This window comes from Balearica regulorum, chromosome 12, assembly GCF_011004875.1.
Source record: "Balearica regulorum gibbericeps isolate bBalReg1 chromosome 12, bBalReg1.pri, whole genome shotgun sequence".
Taxonomy (NCBI): Eukaryota; Metazoa; Chordata; class Aves; order Gruiformes; family Gruidae; genus Balearica; species Balearica regulorum.
This window is the reverse complement of record NC_046195.1, coordinates 1,820,927-1,848,182: the sequence shown is the minus strand read 5'-3', so window position 1 is coordinate 1,848,182 and position 27,256 is coordinate 1,820,927. Positions and strand designations below refer to the sequence as shown.

General features: G+C 44.8%; 1 protein-coding gene across 1 annotated transcript in view; it reads left to right on the top strand.

Annotated features, from left to right (window-relative positions):
* The window catches only part of BBS4 (Bardet-Biedl syndrome 4), a 37,660-nt gene extending 10,404 nt beyond the window's left edge, over window positions 1-27,256 (top strand). Inside the window, exons 3-17 of the mRNA XM_075764973.1 lie at window positions 7,305-7,384; window positions 10,960-11,023; window positions 11,675-11,786; window positions 12,413-12,485; window positions 14,345-14,398; window positions 16,220-16,347; window positions 18,140-18,194; window positions 19,283-19,351; window positions 20,604-20,756; window positions 20,850-21,021; window positions 21,472-21,541; window positions 24,739-24,883; window positions 25,265-25,475; window positions 26,836-27,097; window positions 27,129-27,256. Of these exons, the coding sequence (XP_075621088.1) occupies window positions 7,305-7,384; window positions 10,960-11,023; window positions 11,675-11,786; window positions 12,413-12,485; window positions 14,345-14,398; window positions 16,220-16,347; window positions 18,140-18,194; window positions 19,283-19,351; window positions 20,604-20,756; window positions 20,850-21,021; window positions 21,472-21,541; window positions 24,739-24,883; window positions 25,265-25,475; window positions 26,836-26,987 (1,538 nt within the window). The 3' untranslated portion in view covers window positions 26,988-27,097; window positions 27,129-27,256. The remainder of the gene's footprint in view (window positions 1-7,304; window positions 7,385-10,959; window positions 11,024-11,674; window positions 11,787-12,412; window positions 12,486-14,344; window positions 14,399-16,219; window positions 16,348-18,139; window positions 18,195-19,282; window positions 19,352-20,603; window positions 20,757-20,849; window positions 21,022-21,471; window positions 21,542-24,738; window positions 24,884-25,264; window positions 25,476-26,835; window positions 27,098-27,128) is intronic.

Below are 27,256 nucleotides of genomic sequence, written 5' to 3'. Positions count from 1 at the left end.
GCAGAGGAAACGAGCTTTCAGTTGTTTGGGTTTTTTTTGAGCAAATCAAGAAGATGATACGTTTCCAACTTCCTTTTTAAAGTACGTATTTCTTCCTAAAATTCACTCCAATTTTATTGGAATCAAATTTTAGGCTTGAGTTAAGCAATATTAAGCTCAAATCAATTTTTTTTTGTTTCGCAACAATTAGGCTAATGTACTTGTGCATGTATGTAATTCCCCCTTCTCTCATCGAAGGGAGTCAGGATGGCAGAGTGGGATCTCATCAGCCTTGTACTGCTAACGGAGATTTCCCCGTAACCAGACTGGTTCTGCCACTGGGAACATCCCTGTGGCATCGGGAAGTCCGGAATGGTCACAAGTGTGTATTTATTTACAGATCTTCCCACTTTACCTTAAGGTTAAACTTGAGCAGCACCATAGGAGAAGGCATTTATATTGAATAATCAGTGTAGGTATTTGCTTTGTAAATAAAAACGTTTTTATTTGGAGTAACTCAGAACTTTAAATGTCTTAAATCAGAAAAACCACTGAAGTCTGAGCTAGCAGCTCTTTAAGATTTATGCAGTGTAAACTAACAACAGAAAATCACCTTTTTTTTTCCTTCGCCGTAGTGTATAAATCAGCTTGAAGACAACAATTTTCAGCTCTTCTATATATATAGCTCTGGCTAATTTTCCTGCAGGGGGAGGTGTAGAGTCAGAAATGTTGCTTTTTTGTTTAAACCTGCTGCTGTTTTTCAGCCTCCTTCCAGTTTTCTCTGTGTATTGTGAAGCTATTAATACACGATAGGAAGATCACAGCTATGAATTATGGCTTTCTTGCCAGCGCCAGAATTGTATATGATGAGTTTCATTAACCCCAGCTGACTGTAAATAACGAGGAACCATACGGGTTTATTGTTTGATTTAAAGGTGTTGAGCAGCAATTTGCAAAAGGAAAAAACAGAGGGAAGGGGATTAAACAGAGAGAATGGTGACAGCAAAGGGCTCGCTCCTTTTTTCTGTTGTTTATATCTGTTTTGCAGGTATCTGGGTACGCAGACGCCTGTATTCTCACATATGTATATGTATACTCACACGCGATGGGTGAAATACAGCAACCTCCTCTGGGTGGTGATTTTTTGGAGTTATTTTTCATCGTTACTGAGTTTTGAATACATTATGTCTCCGTTTTCAAACTCCAAGGATAGATCCGGGCGTAGGAAGGCCAACATTCCTCTGTTCGTTTTCTTTCAAAGCCATAATGTATTTAGATTGCTATGTTCTCAATAAAAGCCTTTGAGTGAGTAAGGAAGAGGATTTCTTGTGAAATTAATCTGTGCACCGGCCTAGCTGGGAATCTGTAGGATGCTTCACTGCTATCAAGGCTGTCTGTTATTTTTAAATCTAAAGGCCTTGAGATTAGAGCTTAAAAATGCTTTCTATCCGTTATTCGTACCTTCTTTTGGAAAATACAATTCCCTGGCAGCAGAACATCGGTTTAAAGCAGCCCTTTGAGTTTGTCCCTTATTATTTTTGTATTATTTTTGTTTAGAAGATGCACTTTATCTGTCTTTCCCCGGTTTTTACAAACAGTAAATGTAATTCCTGGCATTGTGAAGCTCAAGGCAGAAAGGAGATATGGACAGCCGGTTTCATCCTTGCCTTTCCCTCCCTATCAATGTTTATTTAACATGGTTGTGAGAGCGCCGAGCTTCATTTTGGACTGTAACCTTCCCCAGGCTCTGCAAGCGGGAATAATTGTAACCCTGGCAATAATGTCAGCAAATGTCTCTAGGATGATGCGTTGGGAATTGAGGGATGGGGCAGATGTTGGTCCTGAAGGACTTTGATGCGTTGCCTCTCGGATTTGGATGCTCTCCTGCAGCGGCGAGTGAATTGCCTTTATGCTGTTTTGAGTTTGCTGTTAAGCCGATGACCGGAATTACTTTAAAATGGGAAATGAATCTCATAATCGAAAAGATCAATCCTGCTTCTGTGCCTTGCCTGATGGTGGGAGAAGATAACCTCGCTCCCTCGTGGCTTCGCCGCAGCAAAGCTTCCCGCTTTGATTTCTTCAGAGCAAGATGCACTTTACCAAATTCTTCTTTGGTGCGGCTCTCTTAATAGCAAAATATTACAATAGAGACTTGAGTCATTGCCTCTGTGTGTGTTTATTTTGAAAATACCTGTGTGCTTCAATGCTGGTTTACAACATGCAGTTTTTAATTAGCATTTGGAAAGGGACAGCTGAGTCAGGATCTAAATTAGGCCTTTTGGATAGTCTTACCCATGTATGTGGTACCTGCTGCGATGGATGCCTCGTGAGGCTGCTGCAGAATAAAAAATAAAAATACTTTTATTTAATTACTTTTCTGAAGATTTTTTTGTTCTCTCCTTGTGCTGTATGTTATGTGGGGTTTAGGTTATTATGGGTTTTGGCCGGTTTTTCTTTGTGTCTTCCGGAGTCTTTTGCTTCTCTACTCCTCCTCCAGGCTCTTCTGGCTGCTCTTGCTCAGGTCGCTGCAGGTTGGGTTGCAAAGCTGGAGGGATGGGGAGTGAACTGGGGCTCAGCCTCTTTCCAGTAAGCTGATGTGGAAGAACCGGGCTCTGATTTTTATTTTTTTTAAATTTTTTTTTTAAATTTCTGATGAGACTAAAATGTGTTCTTGAGCTCTTTCTCCACCTCAGAGAGCCGTAGCTGATCTGTGCTTTTCACAGGAAGGGTGCTAGGGTGCTCCAGGCTGCTTAGTTTGCACGCTGGAGGAAATAAGGTGAAAAGCTGCCTGATGGCTACAGTTGTGCCGTTATGTTCAAATCCACTTTACTTTGGCTGTCCCCACAACAAAAGTGGTCTCTCTGCACCTGGCAATTTCTTTAAGAGGATGGCTGGTGCTTTAGCCATCGTTTTCCCCAGAAAATCTGATAGGAGCCTTCTGGGGCTTTTTTTTTCTTCTTCCTCCTCTCTCTTTACAGCAATTTCAAACCCCTTTTATTAAATCTAAAACCTACTGTTTGATAGTTCATATCTAAGCTATAATTACCCAAATGAAGATGCAAGTACAAAATAATTTCCTAGGGAGGTTTACACAAAAGGGAATAACTCTGGTTTTGTTTTTTTTTCCCCTGGTCCCTTGAGAAAATCTATAAGAGGATGAATAAAGCAAAGAGTGATGATAGCGCAGCACAGATACAAACCTGATGATCTTACTCTGATTCTGTCGGGGTTTCCGCTCCGGTGGTTTCCTTAAAGGAGTATTGTCAGAAAGAAAAATCACATTGCTGGAAGTGGTTTGTGCAATCAATCACTGGCCACCGAGAAAGTGGGGGATCAGATGGATTCCCTTTTGAATTCAATCAAAACACACTTCAAAGAAACTGGCATGTCTCTCGGCTGAGGTATTTAATCATAGATTTGGTTCCTGCCTCCCTGTCGCAGTTGCTTCATGAGACAAGACTTTTGTAATCCCAGAAAAGAGAGGCCAAAAGATAAATATGCAAGTTATATACTCACTGTGATACCAAGTTTTTGGATAACTGTGTTTTCTTGGACTGGCCCTTCAGCAGATTGATTTACAGAAAATAATGGCTTTTCTTTTTTTTTCCTCCCCTCTGCTAGAATGGTACAAACTACTGTTTTCTAACCTGTAGTCCCTGCTTCCCTGCAGTGCCTGGATTATTTGCAAGGGCTCTGCAAAAGGTGACAAAGAAAAGCGCGTCTTCATATGATCCACAGGAGTTACATATGAGAAACTTCTGCTGGTCCATATATTGAAGGAGGTGGAAAATTGCAATGTAGACAGCCAGAAGAACTTGATGAATGTGCTCGGCTCCTCCTGGCAAGGCCAAATTCAGTGGCCTGTCCCCGTGCAGAAACCTTCTGAGCAACCGGTAGCGGCAGTATGTGTTCCCAGTTCTAATTAGTGTGAGATTGCAAACCATTATATGCCATATGGAGCCTCCGCTCTTCCCGATTGTTCCTTGTGCTTGAAAAGATCGAGACGTGCTGCAGGGGCTTCTTTCTGTTTTTCTGCCCCTCGGAGCAGCCCCCCCGGCTGGATCCGGCCATACATCGCCGTTCAGGCTGATGCAGCAAGAGCTGAGCAACACACATAATCTGTGTGTGTGGGTTTTTTAGGTATTCTGTGGGTAATTACTAAACTTGGAAAAAATACGTGGATAGTAGGACCAGCAATGATTGAATCAGGTCCTTTCAGAAGGCACAGAATGTTTTATTCCCTTTCTCTGGAGCTAGAGTCCCAAACAGCTGGGGATTTGTATTTCCCTTTTCTTCAGAAAAATGCAGTGACCCTTTGCAGTGGGACAGCCCTTATCTGGGGGAGCAAACCTAAGGGAGATAAATGCACCAGAAGTGGGTGTCTCACTGTTTGCATTGGGAAAAACAGAAATGCAGATTAAGGTGGTTGCGGCTCTGGAGAGGTGTATAAATAATTTGCGTTACTTCTTTCTGCCTCTGAATAGAGTATAGAGGCCTGGTAATAATCCCTTACTTCCCAGAGCCCTTTTTTTAGGGGATCAGACATGTTCCTGTGTCAAATTTATTAATTCCATCACAATTTCTACGTCCTCCTTCTCTGTCCTTTGTGGGTTCCACACCAGATTTGGTTTGTGGTGTTCAGGTTGGATTTTTTATGAGAAGCGGTCAAACTGTTCACATAGGTTCAGGGAGCCTAGCAACTTTATTTTATGAATCTATGTGTTCAGATATAAGATTCGCTTATATCTATGAATTAATCTAGACATCTTTTTTGAAAGACATCAGAATTGTTTGCCTTTTTTCAATTTGCTTGTCTTAGGGAAAAAGAAAAGGGAAAAAGAGAGTAATGTCCTCTCAGTCAGGTTTGTTGCTATTTCCAAATGAGTTTTAGGAGCGTAAAAACTCCATGTGTTTTCCCAATTCCACGTAGCTTTCCTCAGCGTATCGCCGGGGGAAGCAAAACTGTTTTATCTCTGCAGATGTGAACGCCGTTCACTTCTGTGTCTCGTGGTGTGTTTTGATTTCTCTGTTTTCTCTCTTTTAGGTAACTCCGCTGGGTTTTTGTAGTCTTGGACCCAGAAATCAGGCGGTGTCTGTTTTACCCTTTTCTTTTACAGCTTGATACTTTGCTCGGCACTCACTCTGACATTCAGCATTTCTTCCTTCCCAAGCCTGTTCTCAGCAGGCGTTTCCGTAGTGTGGGAGTGGAGTATAATGTCCCTCTGGTCTTAAAAGTGTGAAAAAGCTTTGGGAATAAAACAACCGATCTTCCATCCACTCGCTGATGTACTGTCCTCTTAGCATTTGTGTAGGCTCTAACATAATTTACTCTTTCCCATCTCCGCCAGCCAGGTAGTTTTTCTGTATATTTTAATGTCTGGTTCAGTGCTTTGTATCGGGTAGTGGCACCAGGAGACACTACGCAGGAAGAGCACGCGACTCCGGCCGCTTGCTGCCGTGCATTTCTAGCATCCCCAAGTGCTGCGTTCCCTGGAAAAGAAAGTTCTGTCAAACCCTGGCACCTGTAGTAACTTACACGGGGAGGTGATTACAAATCTGTAACCCCTCAGTAGACTACAGAACAGCAGCCCTCCAGACTCTTTATGAAATAGAGTTTTTTCAATAAATGTATAGCTATTTAGGCAGCCTCTTAACTCTTCCCTTCACGGTTTCATTGTAAGATGGGCAAATAGAAGATGTGAAGTCATCAGAAATCAGTGAATCTGATCTGGGAACACGCATATTACAATGGCTTCCTTACAAAGATGCAGGTATCACACAGCAGAGCAGAATTTGAGGGCATTTGGATCCCTGATCTGTGGGTTTCCGTAAGCTTAGCTAGTTTGGATTACTTTTTTGTTTGGATCGTGGTTTTTCTATTTGTTTTTAGGATAGTTGAACCTTCTTTATAAGGTATTTGACCTTAATTTGCTGGTATGCACACTTAAATCTCAGCTCTGTTATAAATATGGCTGGATATTCTGGAATTTAAGCAAAAAAAACCCCAACAACAAATCCAGAATGGCTTCACAATTTTTTTTTTCCCCAACTTTATCAGTGGAAGAAATTCAGGTTGTTTTTAAGTGCTCCCAGTGGTACTAGACTTGGTGTGAATTGTGGGGGAGAGCCTGGTATGCAATCCGTGCATGATTAAAGCTCAGCGTTTCTAAAAGATAATAACTCTTTGCACCGATAAATGCCTCCCAACACGATTCAGTCCTTCCAGCTACAGAGTTTCTTCTCTCTTACATCTGATATTGACCAGTGCAGAGGGAACGGCGGACCATTTCAAGTAAAACCTTCTGCTCTGGGTTGCTGGAAGCTGAACCTGCATCTCCGTCGGTGCTGCGGGTCCGTGCCATGCTCCACGGGGCTGGGAGAAGGCGCTGAATCGCCCTTGCCGCTGCCCCGGCTCCTCCGACCGTCCTTGCCTTGCTTTGCTTCTGCGCTTCTGTCATAATATTGACTTGCAAACATATAGCTTTTTTTGCCAGTTGCTATAGTTACCTCGCAGCTACCGGCATCTGAACTGTAGAAATGAGTAACAAGCAATACATTTCAAGCCTTAATGAAATGCACAGCAGTGTGTTAAACTTTTAAACCCAACATGAATATCACTAAGCAACATCCATTCGTGATTTGCCATAATTACTGCTGCAAGCTCCTTAGGATTGAAATGCTAGAGCACAAGTCTCTCTCCTCCACTGCATCAAATCTGTTTTTCTGCCAGTAGCTTCACAGTATCTCAGACCTGTGATGTTTCACAGTCCCTTCGCAGTTTCAAAGAACGAAATTTGACCTCTTTAATTTATTCACACCTTCAGACCAGCAACACCTCCAAAATCTCCTTTGGTGTGTATCACCCGTTTTCTTCTCATTCACTCCCAGAAATTTATTTTAAAGACCTTTGATTCTTCTGCCCTAGTTCCAAAATGTGAATCGAACTCGTTTCCTCCGAGCCGCTTCTTGCATATTTGGAAGAACCGATTCCACCGAACCGGCATTAGCGTTGAATTAAAACCTGTGCGGCGTAGTTGGTGCTTGGAGCCGTTTGCTCCAGTAACCGCACCAGAAAGAGCCGATCGCTCAAGTCTTTCGAGGTGGTGGTTTTATTTAGTGTCTACTTTAAACAATGCATTTTATCCATCAGTTTGAGAGGTAAAACGAAACTGGACGCAGGTTGTACGTCCACACTCCAGTCGAATGATTAATTGCACTGCCCGGTTGTGCTTGCAGATCGGGTGGTTCGGAATATCTCTGTGCTGTGCCCAGTTTCTCTGCCGATCGGTCTGATTTCCTGTATTCTGTTAATATTTTACCTGTAGCACCGGAGTTACCAGTCCTAGAGAGGAAAAACTGGTTGATCTATCTACTGTACGTTCGCAGAGACTACGACGAGTGTAAGGTAAGAGCTGCTTTTGAGACTTTGCATTAGGAAATATTTTACTAATATTACAAAACGATAGTTTTCATACCAGTTTTCAAACCACCTTCTTTCCTGACAACTTTTGGAGTAAGAGGACCGGGAGAAAATACAACTAAGATAACTTTAATCTTCTCAAATCATTGGCTACCTTCAGGATGCAGGTCTCTGGAGCAATCTGTGAGCTCAGTATGTCTTTAGGAGCGGAAAAATGGAAAGAATTGCAAACCTCTCTTGTTCCAAGTGATGAATGGGGTCTTCCAAACTGATCATAACGCAGTTCCATGGTGCAGGTTGCTCGATGGCACTATAGAGTAGCTCGGAAGTGGCTGTTTGGTTTGGGTTTATAACATTAAATGGACTAAGGAAATGGCAAATCTGTTAAACAGCGTGTTTTCCCAATAAAATGAACACGAACTATCAAAGATGATGTGCCAGCGGGCAGGAGGAGGGGAATTGGAGTTGCCTTTCTGTTTCTGTCATGTGCAAAGAAGATCCGAAAAGATTTTTTTTTTCCCCTTCTGAAAGACCAAGATTGGTCAGGACTTGCCTCTCTCTGCTGGAGAACTCCTGAAGGTGCTTAGGAAAGTGGCAGGCCGGAGGAAATTCATTTAGCTTTCATTAAATGGAGCCGGAGGGTTGTATCATCAGCAGAGAGATTTCCTCTTAGATTTTGGTTTTAATAAACAAAAGTTAGACTAGCAATCTAAATAGAGAATTGTTTCCCTTTTCCGTTGATCTGACTGTGGTTTTTTTGGTCTCTGATTGTGTATGGTTGCTGTTTCTGTGATGTGCTGTAGAATCACAAAGTGCAGAAAAGATGTACAGCTCAGGAACACAGAGAAAATAACCAAGTGGATGATATAATGGCAACATTGACTTCTCCACATCTTCATCAGTCATGGGAGCAAGCGAAATAACGGGGGGGGAAAAATCAAGACAAGACAGCTAAGACTCTTTTGCTCGGTAGGCCAGCTTTGGAGGAGCTGTAAAAGGAGGCAAAGCCTTTCCTTAGGGCTGGCAAAGCAGGCTTTCCGCAGTAAAGTTGGAAGAGTTTGGCACCAGACCGTAGCAGGTTAAATCATCTTCCATCCTTTCGCCCAGACTGCTCAGAGGCCTGGATTTGTCCAAAAAAAAGAGAACCTCGGCATGCCAAGGTGCTTCTCAGTCACTGAGGAGTGGTAGACACGTCCGAAAGGCGACTCAGATCTTAGGGAGAGGGGTGAGCTGCCCTCTAGTAGTCTCCGTCTCTCTCCGCTGGTGTTACGTAGCGTTACGGATCTAACCTGGGTGCCCCGGGTGCTTCTCGTGTGGGATAAGCTTAGGCGGTTCCAAACATGCTATTTGGGGCTAATACCTTCAAAAACGAAGGAGGTATCAACATTATCCCCAGTGGCTTAAATTGCTGCAAACTCCTTGATTTCAGTATAGTTTGGGCATTTGTTAAAGTTCATTAATTTTCTTTTAAGACTCGGATAAGAAACAAGTGACCTGTGATGCAATTAATTTTGGCCTGAATCTCCTCCCATGCCACTCCTGCACCTGTTTTGATGTTGCCACGCTTTTGACAAATTTTGCTGCTCGTTATAGCGAGAGATTAATAATGCTGGCTGTTCAATTCACCTCTTCTTCTACCCAGCGAGGTGCAAGACAAACATTCCCTGCAGCCTGCGGCCGCAGCATCCCCTGCGATCGCGCAGGGAGAGGAGGGACAAGCCCTGCTAAGCAGAGATCATCACTCAGCTCTCACTCTTCGCATGCAAAGCTAATAAACTGTGTTTTCTGCTTGCAGCATCAATTCCAGCCCTGCCCCCTAACTGGTTTTTTTCACAACAGAAATCTTCCGCTTCTGTTATGTGCGAGGAGGGAATTATTAAAATTACCAGATGCTTTTAATTAATTAAAATCGCTCATGCTGGTTGGTCTCCTGCCAGTATGTCTAAATTCTGTCGGCGAGTTAAATAAACTTGGGAGGAAAAGCTGGGATTACAGATCATATTTCTCAGCTCGAGGCCTTTTGCTGTGGGATTTTTTAGGGCTTACAGAATTTATCAGATCTCTCTAAAAGATAGCTCTCTATTGCCCTCTCTTGCTCTGAGAAACTGGTTTTATGTAGATGGAGCAATATAGAGTATCCATGTGCAGGAGATGCTTGGTTATATCCAAGTTGAATGTCCTATAATAATGTACTTTGTAAAGCGTATAATATAGATATATTATATTAGGAGATACCAATCTGAGGGGAAGAGCAGCCTAGACTTGTTCCTCCTTTTCCTTCCTCTCTTTAGTTTTCTTTTTACGAGTGAGGATTCTCAATAATAACCCCCCCTTGTTTTCACCCCGCTTTCCTTCTATGTGCTATATTTGAGGTTCAGTTTTCCTCCTTGTTTTCAGGTCCTTCATTTATATTCGTCTTGCAAGCAGGAGACGCCGGTGCTGCTCTTATACTTGACAGAAGTGCCAGATGAGCACCGGGTTATCGCCAGCCCAGAAATCCTTCTTTCCCCTCTTTGTCTCTTCTACTTCCAAGCAAAAGAGAAGTCGCAGAGCAGAAACGATGCTCTTGGTTCGTAGCCACAGTGCTCATCCTCCCAAAGGTCACTTCTTTTGACCAGTTTTATAATTTCGGGTCGTGTGTGACTATGGAATATAGCCAAAATGCACTCGCACCCCAAACTGTCAGCTGCATGAATGCAGCCAGCAAGAATTTACATTTTTATCGGGGTTTTTTTCCCTCCTGTGCTCGTCATTGTTCATTTGGCTTTCATTGACTCAGCTGCAGTTGCTCCAATTCAATTTATTTCTTCACAAAGGGCCTAGAGTAGATACCCTTATCAGCAGAAGATGCTTTCAGAGATTCCTTGTGGCATTTTCCCCAGGTAATATCTAATTATCTTTGGTAATAGGAACGAACAGACAAATACTAAAATGGCTACAGTATTCCTGGCACAGTGCTCTGCCCGCACGGCAACCAGCTTGCACTCTTCTGTGTGCTCTGGTGGTTGTCCCAGCCGCAGTCTGGTGCCTTTATTATACGTGGGGTTGCGGTTTCTCTAACTGAAACCGAATCTCCGTCGTTAGCTTTGTTAAAATATTGTCGGTTTGCCACTTTTATAGCATTTTAATATAGTATATTGCAGCAACTAGCTACAAATTCTGTATCAATATTGACTTTTCCAAGCACAAATTCTGATCAAACTAATTTTGTAGTTCTCAAGTCCTGTGTGATACCACTGTTAGTGTCACATGAGGAAGAACCGTGTCCAACATGTTGCGTGATGTTGGAATTCAAGTTATTCTAGGGCATTCTGCAATAAGCACGGATACAGCGCAGCTACATGCAGCGCATTCAAAAAATTCTCCAAATCAAGGTTGCAGAAGGTATTTGGTCAGTCAGAAATCAATTTTCTTCCTTTATTAAAATATTTGAAGGGCTTATATTCTTCTGAAAGCTGCCACGCTGCAGTTCAGTAATGGAGTAATAAGGAACCAGCTAACGGGCTTTTCGGTGCGGGGGGCTGCGTGTGGTATGTACTCTCTGTGCTCTGTCGTTTCAGGCAGTCATCAAAGAGCAGCTCCAGGAGTCTCATGGGCTGTGCGAGTATGCAGTCTACGTTCAAGGTATGTCGCAAGAGGCCGCCGAAATTCTGAATTTTGCTATAGCAAGTTACTTCTGGCTTGAGATACAGCGGACAATAGGGAGAACAGACAATAGAAGGGTATAAACTTCCTGCGTAAAAAATATTTGGCTTTTTTTTCTACTTGCTAGATCTAGTTTTGAAGTTTGGGATTTTCCCATGAATGGACAGATTAGATTCTGTGTTTTCTCCATGTTAATGACTTTGTCACCGGTTCCTCCTTGGGCAAGGGGCTCTTGGCCTTCAATGCGTTGGCGTGTACTTGGGTTGTATGTTTGATTGTATGACAGGTGCGTGTTTTCTGTCCGAGCTACCTGCCTCAGGTGACTGTTGTCTTACTGTTTGCTTTAAGGATGGTCTTCCTCTTCCTCCCCTGTCCTCTGATCCCCAAAAAATGTATCCCAAAACTCAGGGCTGCAATTCGAAGTGCCGTAGTAGGGGACAGCTGAGATTTGTTGGCCGAGGATGTACTGCAGCCTCAGACACGGCTTCTGCCCGAGGTTGCTGCAGGAAGGGCAGAGACCAAATAAGCAATTTTATAATGTATCTGTACTCCCCTTCTTCCCCTGCTGTCAGCCAGGCACGTTTTTCCTGCAGATAATGGACTAATTTGCCTGCCTATGTTGTCTTACAGCTTTGATATTTCGCTTGGAGGGGAAAATTCAAGAATCTCTTGAACTTTTTCAGACATGTTCCATTCTGAACCCTCGAAGCGCTGACAACCTCAAGCAGGTGGCACGATCGCTGTGAGTGGTGTTTTATTGTTTCTCTTTGATGAGCCACCCAGGACCTTCCATGCTTTCTTTTTCTCCCAGGCATCAAGTGAAATCCCAGGCTGCTTAATTCCAAACATGCTTCCTCCTTATCAATGCTTGAGTTAGCTTCCAGAAGCGTGGGCTACCCTTAAAAACAGAATCTCTTGTTATCTGCCTGGCTGCTATTGTGTTTTCTTTTTCTTTGTGCTTTAAGCAAGAGAGGTACCACACTGATTTCTAGCTCCAGAGCTAAGGGTGCTGACTTGAGCTGTGTAAACTTGCCCTACAGACCCCTTTCTGCCTCTGAATGTCCGATTAGATCACCTGTCTTTTTCCTTTGAGACAAAAAGGCAGACTGCAGAGCCCGTGAATTCATTCCTCACATCTCCAGTAATGTCATGGAGTGCCTCAGCATCTCACAGGATTGATGACCTTGGTCCCGAAAGGGAGCAGTGCTCGGATTGTCGTATTGCTGAGATTGTAAACTTCTCGAGGCTTCTCACGCAGGTCTCTGGAGAACTAGCAAAAATAGTGCCATTTCTCACTGGCAGAGCCGATAGCGGTTGCACAGCAGGGTTTTGGAACAAGAAAAAATAAAAATCTAAATGTTTTCACAGGTTTCTTTTGGGGAAACACAAGGCGGCCATTGAAGTGTACAACGAAGCAGCTAAACTGGATGAAAAGGACTGGGTAAGTGTTTCAGCGAGTTGCAGATTATTGTAGCGTGCAGATGTTTCTGCAGTTTTACGAAGACGGCTGCAGGCTTGTTCCAAGCAGAGGTGAGCTCACGCCGCCTGTGGTCTGAGCAGAGGAGGAGCTGCAGGGCACAGGCATTGCCTTTTAGCACAAGCTCACGAGCACGGATGAGCCTCTGCGGCGGCCGGTCTGGATCCCAGGCATCATTTCTACCTGCAAAATCCCACACCTTGTCTCGGGGCACAGAGAATCGAGCGACGTGTTCAAGCTTTGCGAAGTATTAACATAGCCCTATGTAGTCCAAAGAGCTAAATTACATTAAGGAAAATATGGGAAGTAGTTCCCTGTTTGGAAACCCTCAGTTATCGTTAAAACTTGCTTGATTAATTGGGAAACCTTTTGTAACGTGAATCAACATTGAAAAAGATTACCCTCAACTAGCTGCGAGGGTTACTTGTTACCATCACCTGTTTTGGCAAAACAGGGGCTGGTGGCTGCAGGAGCAGTAATTAAATTAGCTCTTCTATATACGAAGACAGAAAATGAAGGAAGAGCGTTGCAAAGGGAAACGTGTGACAGTGGGTGGGAGGAGAGAGGACGCGGCTTTCCGTTATTGTGGGCAGCCTTCTGCAGGTGACTGTTTTGCCTGTGGAAGTGTTGTGTCTAAGACAGACTTACTACAGGCGATCTCATTCCCTGAGGCACCAGGCACTCGCTGACTTCAGCTGTACTTTTGGTGCTCAGTACCTCTCAAATTCAGGCTTGATACAAGGATACATTTGGTATTATTCAACTTACCCTGCGCCAGACAACTCGGAAACCTTTTATACCGCGGGTCTTCTTTCAAGTCTGCATTCCCTTAGCTAACCGAGCGACCTGCGGTATGTGCTTGGCGTGACTCTAACCCTATTTACAACCACAGCAGGCAGACTTCAGCGGGGGTTTTGATTAGTTATTTCCCATACCTGGCTCAGCACTGGAAGTAGAGCCAGCCTGTGCTCTTCCCTTGCACTGTCTCATTCTGCAAGCCGCAGTAAACCGGGAGTTACTGATTCATTACTGTTCTCCACAGTTTGAGAGACTGTTTGGAGGAAAATACCATTCTACGAGGGTTAATGGGGAAATAAGAGAGTTTCCTTTTAAAGGTCAAGGCTGTCTAAACTGATGAAGCGGTGAAATGCTCACCAGAATAGAAACGAGGAACTCGTGGACTTTGCTTTTCAGCTCCCCAAGATGTGCCGGGGTGGGGAATGTGGCAAGTAGCTTGTCTGTTAAACTCTTGGTGATGGATTAGGGGCGTGATTGTCCCCTACAGCGTGTTTAGGCTCTCTAAATGATCTTCCTACTCCATTGCAAATGTGTTTGAGATGCCAGAGGGATACCAGCCCTTCTGGTGCTCGACTTCTATTTTGGAAAATTAGGCACGTCTTCAAATTTTGTCCAGCTGGGTGCAGCATTGTGCATATCCTCACGACCGTACAGGTAGATTGAGAGCCACCCGTGAGGGTAACTTGGCCAACTTTAGAGTTCTCGCTGGGAACCGAGTCACATATCAGTGAAGAAACCAATCTTTGCTCCTTGTTCTCTAAAGAGACCGTAATCGTTTCTGTGGTGTTATCTCGGTGGCCCGTAGTCTTTTGTGTGCAATCACACTTCAGCTCTGTAGGTTCCTGAAGTAACTTAAATTTATGGGTTTACTTGCTCTACAAAGCACAAAGGGTGCGGGCAGGCACAGGGATCTCTCCATCCGGGTCAGTGATGACCGTTACCACTGACAGATTATGTAGCATGTATCTCAAACCTCACGCTGATTTGATTTTGGGGGTTTTATTGGGTTTTTTCTCTTTTTACAGGAGATCAGCCACAACCTGGGTGTATGTTACATGTACCTGAAACACTTCAACAAGGTAATGCAAATGCTCATCTTCTCTACCTGAAAATGGGAAACGGGGTCCCCAGAAATTTCACACTCTTTGGTAGTTTGAAGTGAATCATTTGCAGTGATAGGTATCAAGGAAGTTGTTTTGCTTCAGCGTTTGTTTCTGGGAGCAAAAGTTTGTGGGCTGTCTCTGTTTTCATTTGCATGTTGAATTACTTGGAGTCAGCTGCAAGTTAGTGAAGTTGGAAAAGAGTAAAACTGAGGTTAGTCTTGTTGCCGGTCAGGAGGATTTTTCCAAACTAAGATTTTTCAGAGTGTTTCTGGTTTTAAAGGGAATGTTTGAGAAACCTCAAAGAGCCGCCTCAAACTAGACAGAAAACCAGCTGTGCTCCAACAAGAGCTGCTTCTGTTTCTGAGCCTTTTAAAACCAGAATGGTAAACGCTGCCGGTTTTGTGAGGGACAGCAATTCGTAGAACATGCCAGTTCCATCTTCTTGAAGAAAGAGAAGTGTGACGGAAATGACCCAAACCATTTCCCCAGCACACAGCTCAAACTGCTGCACCTCCTGCAGAGTGTTTTTCAAGGAAACTTGCTGCCCCTTGGGTCTTGCGGGATTCAGAGAGAAGAAATACGAGGTTGGTTTGCTGGAGGTGCAGCAAACACCTTTCTTCCTCCATAGAAAGGATTTTGCTCCTGTGTCTGAAGCTCCTTTTGCACCAAGCCTGGAGCAAAAGTTACGGAAGAGCACAGCTGTAGTCTGGGCAGCACTACCTTTATTAGCTTTGTAGCTGGTAAAGAAACTTTTGGGAAGGTTGAAATGGAGTTTTGTTCCTGGGTCTGAGCATGCCGTATCCAGCTCTTCTCTTAACCCTCCCCTAGGTGTTTGTGGTGAGCACTGAGCTGCCTCTGATCCTGTGGGGTTACTTTGTAAGGGAAAATCCAGCATTTAGAAACGTTTTGTTCCCAGTTTGGACCAACCGCTCCCTGCTGCTCTTTCTGGTGGAGTGCTGTGGCCCTTGCAGCAAACCCCCATTGCATTCCCTGTTCGAGGCATCGCTGTAAAGCGAGAAGCTCTGGTGTGTGAGTTCATGCTTGGGATTTATTGTCTGCACTAACACCTTCCAAACTGGGACCTGCTAATTTCTCAGCTTTTCCCTAAGTCTGAGATGTACTGGTCACCCTGGGCAGCAATAGTTCCATGAGTATGTCTGAAATATAACGAGGCCCTCGGGGATGACTGTCTCTTCAGTAGTCGCTGGTAACAAATATCGCGTATTGCAGAATTCCGTAACTGTGTCAGCATTTCTCTTTCTAATATATCACGTGTTTAGACATAGCAAACCTTGCTGTCCTGCCAGCGAGGCCTCAGAAAGTAAGAGGAAGACATGCTTCAAAGTGTCTCCTGTTGGAGGGGATCAGCGTGTGCCTGGCAAGAGCCGATTCCCTCCTCTCGCTTACTCGCCAGTCCACACTCATTGCTGGAATAAGCGTTTTAGTGAAGAATAAACTATAATGTACCTGTTAACCGAACAAATCCAGAGATTCACTCAAAGCAAAGTCAAATACAGAAACAGGCCTGTGCTCCTCTCCTCCTTGGGAGGTCATCGCCTCTTGGCTTGAAGCCCTGTCATGTTGCCTTTTCCTGTCCCTAAAAGCTCCTGATGCAGCACTCGTTTCAACAATTAGCTGGGCTGGGTTTCGCTGGCAGGGTTCTGCGAGCTCAGGGGGTGTTAGCTGTTCCCTCTCGCTAGCGGCTGAGGGTTGTTCTTGGGCTCTTGCTTCACTGAGGTCTCTAATCACTTATTCATTCTTTTTTTTTTTTTTAATTCTCTGTGGTTGTGTGTTTAGGCACGAGACCAGCTAAACAATGCCCTGGAGCTCAACAGACATGATCTGACTTATATGATGCTGGGGAAAATTCACCTATTGGAGGGGGAGACGGATAAAGCCATTGAAGTCTATAAGAAAGCCGTGGAGTAAGAATATATCCCTTTTTCTATCTGCCCGTGTCCCATCCTGTGCCAGGAGAAATTTGATTGCTGTCCCAGATCTGAATTGAGGACATGATTAAAAAGCTAATGGTAATTATAGTGTCTCTGTGCAAAGCTGGCACTTTCAAGCTCTTCAGCTGTCTCTGCTCTCAGCTGTAGTCCTCCTCCTGCTGACAATGTGTCAGGGAAGAAGGTAGCTGTTTGAAGGTCTGCCAAAAAAAAAAAAAAAAAAGTGGAAAAACAAGTGGACAGAAATGCCTGGGAGCAAACCTATCCAAAACAGACTTCATAAACCCCAAAGGTTTATCTACCAAAAAGATCTAACCCTGAGTGTCTCTCTAACCCCCATCGTCTGTCAAAAATCAGTTGCTGGGTTTCACTTACTGTTTTCACTTGGAGTGATTTGTGTTTGAAAGCGTGTGAGTAGGCAGGCTAGGGATGGGTTGGTGCACGGAGAGTTTCTCAGCAGCCGTCTATCTTCTTTTAGGGCATTCCTGAGCATCTGATTTACCAGTGCTTTTAAAATGTAGTTTTGTAACGGAGGCAAACGCTAAAGAAAAGCGGGAGCGTGTTGGAAGCCACTGGAGAATCTATATTTTGTACTGGCTCTGTTCACATGCAGTTCCCTTACACATCTGCTCTTGCTGCTGTCGGACAGTATATTGGGTTGGGTAGACATTTGGACTGATCTAGAATGTTTATTACGTAAATAATCCTTGCTAAGCATCTTACCAGGTTTATATATCTTAGTGCGCCCCTGCCCTCCCTTCTTCCTCACTCCTGTTGGTTTTTTTTTTTCTCTCCTTTTTTCTTTGTTCTCATCTGCCCATTACACTTTGCCTGCTGGTACCAGCTCCGGGATAGTCTGTTGTTGCTCTGCGTTCATCAGGCGGAGGCGGTTTTGTTCTGGCTGAGGTTTAAAAGTGCCTGTGTCATTGTCCGTATTAGATTTCTTAAGTCTTGATAGCAGGGACTTCTGTTATCAAGGTGAGTGAGGCCACAAATACACAGTGTCTCGTTCAGCTTTTTCATTTTGGTTTTTATTTTCATCCTATTTATGTCTTCAAAGGCTGCTGGGAATGGGGATGCTTTTAAAAGGCTTCACAGCATTGTGAACCTCATACCAGCAGTGAAGGTTTGGGAGTTTCTTTCAATTAAAAGCCCTTGGGACATATTTTTTTCAAGCTTTTCTGTGCTGAATGGGGTGGTGTGTACGGCCAGGGATACCTTAACCAGTAGTTCTGAGGTCTGTGGGGTGCAGCGTGGCACGGAGCCGTGGTGAGCAGTCCCCAGCCGGTCTGTGTAACCAGGTTTGTAATCTTTTTATAGACTTTTTAAAAGTCTGACAATGGGTGTGCGTAGGATCCATCAGAAATGCTGAGGATTGCCTGGCCTACATGCCCCAGGAGGCTTGGGATGGATTTACAGGGTGGTTTGTGGGAAACGATGGAAAATCCCATTTTGTATTTCCAGGTCGCTGATGCAGACTGGCTTTGAAGCTTAGCAAAACCACATGATCTTCTTATGCATCCAGCTCTGTTTCACAGAACTGTGTTGACTTCCCATTTATATCTCGAAGACATTTTGAAAGCTTAGGTTTAATATTGTTCAAAGGAAGTCCCCGTGATGGCAGTTGTTCTCATATTTGTGTTTAATAATAACCGTTAATTTCCTGGGGTGATACTACTACAACGTAGCATCGTAACTCCATGTTCTGTTTTTACCTTGTTCTAGAAGGGCTAATAAACAGCACAGCTCTCTGGCTTTTGTATTACAGGTTTTCTCCAGAAAACACAGACCTCCTTACAACGCTGGGATTACTTTACTTGCAGGTAGTGAAGACTGGTAGCTATGGCGTGAACTTATTTTCAAAACGACCAAGTTGGGGGTTTTTTTAAGAATTAATTCTATCCACCTTCCTATGACTTACACCCATTTCACTAAAGACTGTATTTAACATGACAAAGCTTGCTTTTCTGTATCTTCTTTTTTCCTTTTGCTGCTAAAAGCAAGTTGATTTCCTGGCCCTGAGCCAGAGCAGGAATTCTGTTTGGCAACTGCCCTAATTCTGTTATAAATCCTCCAAATACAACAAAACATAACTAGTCATTACCTTGCTTCTGGAGCAGGAGCCTAGCAAGTTATTCTACAAAAGCACCCATGAAATTGTTGGTGTTAATGCACCGTAGAAGAAAATCGGAATCCATTTAAATAACAAAGGCATCCGTAAGCATTTTCCTATCCGGTTAGATGCTTGAGAATAAAATGTAGATGTCGGAAAATATTGCCTTGCTCCAGAGATGAGGAAATTCAATAGGAGCCTTGCATGTCTTATGTGGATATGTGGGGATTTAGAAGGGAGTATGACCTGGGAAGGGGGATCTGTAAGATAGAAGTAGCTTGAGTATAACAGTAATGCGAATTTAGCCCCCAGGTTTCTCTGCTGTGATTCATTTGCTCAGTTTGTCATCTCTCTCTGGATACGTACTCACCTTCGGGAGTTTTAAAGATGCTTCTGCAGCTTTCCCACTTGCTGTTAATTACAGGAGACGCTGGACTCTGCTGCATCGGTGTAATTGCTGGGGTGACAGCGATTTGTAGCCTCTTTGCTGGAAGGGAGGAAGGAGCAGAGTATCAACCCAGGGCTCCCTCCTGGATAGAAATGTCAGAGCATGAGCTATATGGAAAACTTTGTTTTGGTCAGAACAATGAATCCAGCCCAGCAAAAATAATTTTTTTAGAATCTGTTTTGTAAATTATCGAACAAGAACATGTGTGTATAATGGGAGCACTGTAAAATTCACTTTTCTGAATATTTGTTTTAACTGAGCCAGAAATTCTAGTGGCCAAAAAGTGTGTGTTCTCCTCCTTAATCCCTCTTATTCCTGAATTTCTGATGCTTATTTACTTCTTTTCCCAGCGTGGTGATTACCAGAAGGCTTTTGAACACCTTGGAAATGCGCTTACTTACGACCCGGGCAACTACAAGGTATCATGAGGAGCGGAAATGAACCAACTGAATGATGATGAGACACCTCTTAATGCTCATTCCAGTATCGGAGCTTTGCCATCCGTATCCAGGGGCTTAACCTGGAGAGACTGAAAAGGATCGTGCTCAGAAAGATTTCTCTGAAATAACATTTCTGGGACCTTTCCGTGGGTGGGAAGTTGGATGCGTGTGGAGGTAGGGAAAGGGGAGGAGGCAGAAGACGGGATGTTAAATTGATCCCTTTGGGTTTTAATCCAAAGTCGCAAACAAATTACAACAAACAGAATTTACTTTGCAAGGAAAACGTTCTAGACATTGTTTCAAAAATCCCAAGAGCTGTTCCTGCATCCCTATGACTCCTAGGCACGGAGCACAGATACAAGTGATATTCCATGATATTATTCTCCCATCTACTAATAACCCTGCCTGTGCTTCCAGCTGTCGTATACAAACGTGACTTTTCCTTGGCTCTGGTCTGGAAGGCCGAGCTTGGCATTTAAGTTTCATTCCTGACTGTGAAACCGCTTCCCTTTTTAGCCATGTTACTTCATTTCTCTCTGCCTCTTTTTCCTTCTGTACGACGCTAACGACGTGGAGTATTGAAACGTGGGGTTGACAAATGATACACGAACGCAAGCCGAATGTTTTTGCGAAAATACCTTTACACTTAGAAATTTTACTTGTCGCTGTGAAATATTATCGAGGACTTAACTAGTGTGGTTTAAATATAGTGTGTGGCAATCGCTTTCCCCGTGCATATTTCCATTAATTTGCAGTATCAAGCAGTCAGTGTGAACTAGGCTAGCTTTGCTGCATATGTCTTGCTTGCGTATGTTTTACTCTCCGGTTAATTCGCCCCAGAACTATTTCTATCTGTGCTTGTTGGTAAAAAGAAACTATTCATACATAAATCTTCTCGGAGACTCAGATTCTAGGAGATACTACTGTCATGCCAAAACATACCCTGAACACTTGGCACGTTGCAGTATTTCTGAGGCAGGGATGATCGAGATGGTGCAGGAAGAAACAGACTTGAGTCCCTTCTTTACCCTGTCTTCTGCTATATGTTGAGAGATTCTAGAGTCCCCATCCACTCCTCGCTGTTGGTCTTGGCAGCCTCTAGAAGAAAACACTTGAAAAAATTAAATGCTTTTTCTTGAGCTGGCTTTAGTTTATTAATTTTGTCCTGTTGTCTTCTTGCTCTATTTGGGGAAGCACAGTTCCTCAGCTGGTCCCTTGTCTTCTCTCAAAGGCTACCTTGGCGGTTGGCAGCATGATGCAGGCCCACGGAGATTTTGACGTTGCCCTCTCCAAATACAAGGCAGTAGCCAGCACTGTGCCTGAAAGCCCTCCGCTCTGGAACAACATTGGGATGTGCTTCTTCGGGAAGAAGAAATACGTAGCAGTAAGTATCTGGTTTCCTTTCTTTTCTTGCAAGAACAAGATTCCTCTTGTGGCAGAGACCCGAGGAATAAGCACACTTACTCCTTTTTTGAAGGCCATCAGCTGCCTGAAGCGGGCAAACTACTTGGCTCCTTTTGACTGGAAGATCTTGTACAATTTGGGGTTAGTCCACCTCACGATGCAGCAGTACGCATCTGCTTTCCACTTCCTCAGCGCTGCCATCAACTTCCAGCCCAAGATGGGAGAGCTGTACATGCTCCTTGCAGGTACGCAACGCTCCGTTATCCAGTTCCGGTGGATATCCACCTTTGGGGATGCAACGTTAGAGAGAGAGAGAAGAAAGTTTGGGCTGAAGCAAACAAATATTGGTCAATGGCTATACAATCTCCAGTAGGTCACTGACAGGTATGAAGTCTGAATAGTCTGTTCTCTCTCTGCGGTGAAGAGGAAGGTTAAATTGCAGTTAGAGCCAGGTTAAACGTCTGAGAGTTTGGGTTGCCTAAGGAGAGAGTGGGGATTTCCAGCACTGGACAATTGTTAGGATCAAGCGAGACAAATATTTGTCAGAAGCTACAGTAGTAGGGTTAATCCTGGCAGAGCCCTGACAACCCTGCTAGCACCTATTTATTTTACGATGTAATGACATTCAGAATTCTCCTAAAAATTAAGTCCTTGTGAAGCATCAACACGTGTCTGTACATTTTGCTTTGGTGCAGTTGCTCTGACAAACCTGGAAGACATTGAGAATGCAAAACGTTCCTACGAGCAAGCTGTGGCACTGGACAAGTAAGTCTTAATCACAGCCGTCAGTTGTTTCATCGCATTGCTTTGTCCCTCTGTCTACTTTGACCCTAAATGGTTTGCGATAGGGAAATGTTTTTATTCCTGCAGCTGTGCACGTCACTGTTTTGAAACAACCTCTTTTTTTTTTTTTGTTCTTTTAAATTCAGGTCAGCTCTGAAAAATGAAAGGGAAATTTTGTTTCAGTCCAACCTGAAGCTGGTTTTTATTTTGCTGTTTAGCTGGTGATGACTTTGGATACCAGGCCACCTTCCAGTGAATATTTAAGCGCAGCAGAGCAAATTCGATAGAAGAAAGCCAGTCATCCCAGAATATTTTGGAACCCAAAGTTTGAGTGCTGTGCAGAGCAGTGAGAGGCTTGGGATAAAGCCTTTTCTGAACTGGGCAGAGGGAAGATTTTAACTGGGAAAATATGGGCAAGGAGCTAGTGTAGAGCAGATATAAGGGCAGCAGCGTAGCCCTTTCTCTTCCATTTTGTTAACAATGTCTGCGTTTGCAATCGGGCTTTTAAAATCTGAGCACTCGGTTTCAGAAATGTTAAAATGAACCTTGCAATATTTCATTGCTTCGGTCAGAAAACCACATTTGTCTTGAATTTATGAACAGTTTTGGCTGCCTGGGTCTGCTTTTCGTTACCTTTCTTTTTTACTTTTCCAATTTTAACTAGTAGGCAATTAGACGGTGATTCTTCTCCCCAATTTCCTGGGAATATTTGTGTACTTAGAGCAGCCAGCGCTCCTGAGCCCAGGAGTCTGAATGCTGGCGACAGAGCCGTGGCTTTCCATCTGCAATGGTCACCACAAGGTGACGTGAGAAGATGCGGGTCCCTTTTCCTCTGTCCTCTCTGTCCAGGCTTAATTTTGGGAATTCTGGAAGTTCCTAAACCCATTGTAAAGGGCAGCAGGTTTCAAAAAACAGCGTTTGACCCCGTAGCGCAGTTCTCTTTGCGAAGAGGTGCTGTAAATGCTCTCGGATGTTTTACGGGGCTTGCACGCGTGCCAGAGCTCTCGAATCGGTGTGCCCTGCGCAGCCAGCACACATCTGGCACCAAAGTTCGTCATACTTACACATCGACAGAATTACGAAGCAGGTTTTAATATTATTTCTACATCTGTTTCAAATGTCAGGAGGTCCGTGCAACCTCCTCAGAGGAACCCAACCCGTGCAAACTATGGTCAAGGGTTTATAAACGGAGAGCGTTTTGCAATTAGGCGTTGGTTATTCCTACCAACATCGCTGACTTAAGTCCAGTCGACTCCTTTGCCTGGCTTTCCTAATCAGCCTTCCGTGCCTAGCAAGGCAGTACATGGCCTTAAAGATTGCTCAGACCGCTTAGTCATGAATTTACTTGCTTTGATCAAAGAGAAGGAAAAGAAATTTAGCTCTACGTAAATATTTGGCTCTACGTAAATATTTCCCAGTCTTACTGGGAAAATAAAACCTCATCAAAGGAAAAATGAATGCCAACCGCCAGGGACTGCTGGGAGGAATAGCCAGACTTTGTTCGGCTTGTTCAGCTGACGCGCCGTATATTTTAGACAGTTGTTGTGTGGCTGAATCCACGTCCCCATGGGTTTTCTTCGTCGGCATATTACAAACTGTTTGGATGGGATGAAGATAGCCGTGTTTCTTTCCATTGCCATAAATATTTTTATAGCAGAGCTGTGACATTTGGCCTAGGTGCCCTGTTGGGGTCTGGAACGGAAAGCACCTTGGAGAAATCTTTAGAAAAGGTGTTTTTTCTTAGTGCTGGTTCTAGCTGATAGCTGTCCTTTCTCTCTGTGGTTATTTAGCTATTGATTTTTCTAACTGTCGTATCGCTTCTCAGCTCTTGAAGGCTGATTAGTTTGATAAGGTTCAATTAATTTTAAAACTGGCTGTTCCCAGATCTGTCTGATCTCCGTTTTCAGTGTCTTATTGTGTGGGTATGGTTTCTTATATTTTCTTTTTTGGCTTTTTTTTTCCCCTAAAGAGATGGGGTTTTGATATTTATTTTTTCATGCATTTTTTCCTTTGCTTTGGCGAAGACAGCGGGGAGGGTTTTTGGTTTTTTTGTGGCAGGATCAGTGTCCCAGTTTCTCAGTTAAAGGAAAACCAACGGTTATAAATGCTCTCAGATTTCTTCTACGGGTCGTCTTTCTTGCAGCGCTGTCATATAACTTACCGAGGATGGATAGTCATGGCCTGCAGATGACACTTTCTATTTATTGGACGGCGTTAGCAGAAGCCTTCCCTTCTGCACTTTTCACAAAGGGAAGGTTTTTCTCTCTGTCTTGACGCTTTTTTTTCTGTCTTGGCCCCCTGGGCATGGGTGCTGGAGTCCTTGGATGGCTCCGGTTATCCCTGCCAGACTCCAGGAGAGGGCACCAGTCCCTCGCTCAGATTTATCGTGCAAACCGTACAAAGCATCTCTCGCTGACCTGCGTGCGGTCATACCTGTGCGCCGCTCCTCCGCAGGGACCTGCGGTTGGACGGCGCTCTTCCGCGCGCCCCTGCGACCTCTGCTCTTCCATCCTGTGGCCTGGATGAGCCGAGTGTCTGCGTTTCATTTTTTTTGGCAGATAATACGCGTGCGTTTCGCTTCTCCAAAATAAGGGTGGAATTCGGACAGCTACAGAATGCTCAGAGCGGTTTGTTGAGTGCAGCTTGTCAGGCAGTTAAGGAAGGATCACGTCTCCGAGAGCTTCGCTTACCAATTACGGAGCCAAGGGACTCGGCTCACTCTTCCCCTCCAGTTGACTTTACTTACACTCCTGGCTATGCCAGAAGAAAAGTTGCTGTTTGGCGATAATGTATCCTAGGGAAGAAAATGTGGAATACTGGGGAAAATGAGAATATATGGAGCAATTCCACCTTTTTGAAATCTTCATGTGCTGTTCTGCCTCCGGAAGGGAGGCAGGACTGCGCAAGGTGCGTGTTATCTGCGGTGTTGAGTCCTTCGTTAATAGATATCGCCCGCTGTTTCTCTGCAACAGCACGCAGAGTTGTGTATGGTTCTGCTAGGTGGATGAGGTTTATGTTGTCACCGCTGAGCCCAGGCACCGAGTCTCTCACCAAGCACGTGGGACGCTATTGTGTTCCTGAAAGACTCGCTTTTCCTTCTTGGCCACGTCTGGGCTTTAATTCAAGTCCGGGTAAGCGTTCCCGCAGCGAGTGTGACGCATCCTGTGTGTTTGCTGCAGGTGCAACCCCCTTGTCAACCTGAACTACGCTGTCCTGCTCTATAACCAGGGCGACAAGAAGGGAGCCCTCTGCCAGTACCAGGAGATGGAGAGGAAGGTCAACGCAGCGAGGGAGAGCAGCACTACTCTTGACTTTGACCCTGAGGTACGTGCCTAGCAGTTGTCAGCGGGAACTAAGCCGCCACGATAAGGCTGGCGACAAACGAGGAGGAAATTTGACTTTGGAGTCCAATTATTAGGAAGAAATTCTGCTTATGAGATTTTCCGAGTAGAGCAGTTGCCTGCTGAGAGCTGCTTGCTTCGTTTCTCCTCTTTGAAGCCCGGTTTTTCAATCAATACACAGCAAGACAAGATTCCCTCTTAATTAAGGGAATGAATTAGCAGAGATGTTTCCCTTGAGCACCAAGGCAGTACCCAGCTCTGCGCAGCTCTTGCTTTTATTAGGTTTTTTGGTGGTGGTGTTGACTTTATTGTTGTCTGAAGCGTTCCCATTCACGAGGTTCTCCTCTTTTTGTTGCTTGAGAAGATGGTGGAGGTCGCCCAGAAGATGGGAGCTGCCCTGCAGGTTGGGGAGAGCCTGGTCTGGACTAAACCTTCTAAAGAGTCTAAATCCAAGCAGCGAGCTGCTCCGTCCGGGAAATCCTCCAGCTCTCAGCAGCCTCTGGGCTCTAACCAGGCCCTGGGTCAAGCCATGTCCTCAGCTGCAGGCTACGGGAAAACCACGCAGCTTCCCCCAGGTAATTCTCTTTTCCTTCTCTTTAGAGCAGAGCTGTGAGTGAAGAGAAGGAGAGAAGAGAAATCTCTCTTTGAATCCAGGGTTACAGCACGTCTTTAGGAAGGTATCGGCTTGCTTACGCCGTCATGATGTCAGTATTTGGGAATAGCTTTCCCAGTTTTTTGAGTCGAGGGAGTGTGGCAGGAAGGGGTGCACTGTACTGTCTTCCTTTTTGCAGGGCTGTGGAAAGTCAGTAAAGTTTCCTTTCCTATCTGAGCCGTGACGGGCAAGACTCCATCGGCCTGGGATTCAGATCCTGCTCCGGGCAGGAGGTGGTGTTGGAAACCAGACCTCTTGTCTTCCTTTGGAATTGCCCAGGAGCTGACATGTGCATACAGGCTGCTGGAGAGAAGGGAAACAGTGGACGATTTTCACAAGCGCTTTATCATTTCTGTTACAAAACTGTAACTGCTTTGGCCGTCCAGCCAGCTCCCTCCCTTGCAGATGTTGCTGAATTACCTTTAGCTCGGGCCACTGGGCTGGAGGTTGCTCAGGATTTAGCGTCAGCCTTCGATAGCTCTACGGGCTGCTTCTTGCCGGGGCTGGACAATATCCTCCTGCCGAGGAGGGATGCGCCAGAAATATTGCTCATCGTGGTGATTTTCTGTCACTCTTAGTTTTGTTTCCCATGGACTGAACCAGGAGAGAGGTTGTGTAGTCCAGGCCTCTTTCTTCTGCGCCCCTAAGGACCTATTGCGTTTCTCATGGATGGAATAAACTTTCCATGCAGGAACACTTAGTCAGGAAAGCTGAAAAATAAAAAAAATAAACCATACAGGAGTTTGGGGTTTACCTGAGGGACTTTATCATCCACATCAGAGAAGGGAGCTGGTTCATAACATCAGTTGTCAGCCTAAATCGAAGCGTAGAAACAACTTCAGCATGGCAGTGTCCCATTTTGATTTTATTCTGTAAGCAGCTACTTTAACTGCCTGGAAACTCTCCCTGAGTTTGCTAAAACTGTGAACTGAAAGTGATACTGTGGCTTTGGCTCCGGCTTGAATATAAACCAGCTCCCGGGGAAATCTTTTCCCTTCCGAAGCACGAGTTAATTTCTAAGTTTGAGTTTGTACTGAGTTCTGACAGCAGCCCAGCTGGATGAGATCCTGCACCCTAGCTTCCCTTCAGCACAACTTTGGGTTCCGTAAGGTCTCTGGCTGGACGACTCGCAAGAGTCGAGTACTATCGATAAGCTAACGCTGGACAGAATAAATCTGAGCGTAATTAATAGCTGTGGTTGTTCTGCATCGCCTGGAAGGGCAAAGAGAGTAAGACGAAGGACGTGTAGTCGTACAGTAACGGTACCTGTGTTCTCTCCCCAGGCGCCGGAGCATCACCTCCGCTTGCAAAACCTCCCTCGCTGCCCCTGGAACCAGAACCGGGCTCAGAAACGAGCCCTGAGGAGCCCTCGGCACCGACAGGGGCTGAGGAACAGAGGAAAGAAAAGCGCAAGAGCCGGCAGGCAGCGGACTAGGAGGGACTCTGGGCAGGACGGGCAGGTGAAAGAGCATCTCCAGAGCTGCCTGCTGCCTTGTGGGGAACGGGACCTGCCCTCCGCCCCCACCCACGGTGGCTTTACCCCCACTACCAAAACCTTGCCGCGCAAAACCAACACAGTCAGTTAGTCTAAATGCAGTTTGTTTTCTCATAATGATTTTAGCACGTGGTCTCTACCTTGTCCCAAGGAGTCGTTGCAGCAATCAGAAGAGGTTCCTGCGTCGCTGTGCGCTCACAGCTTGCCGG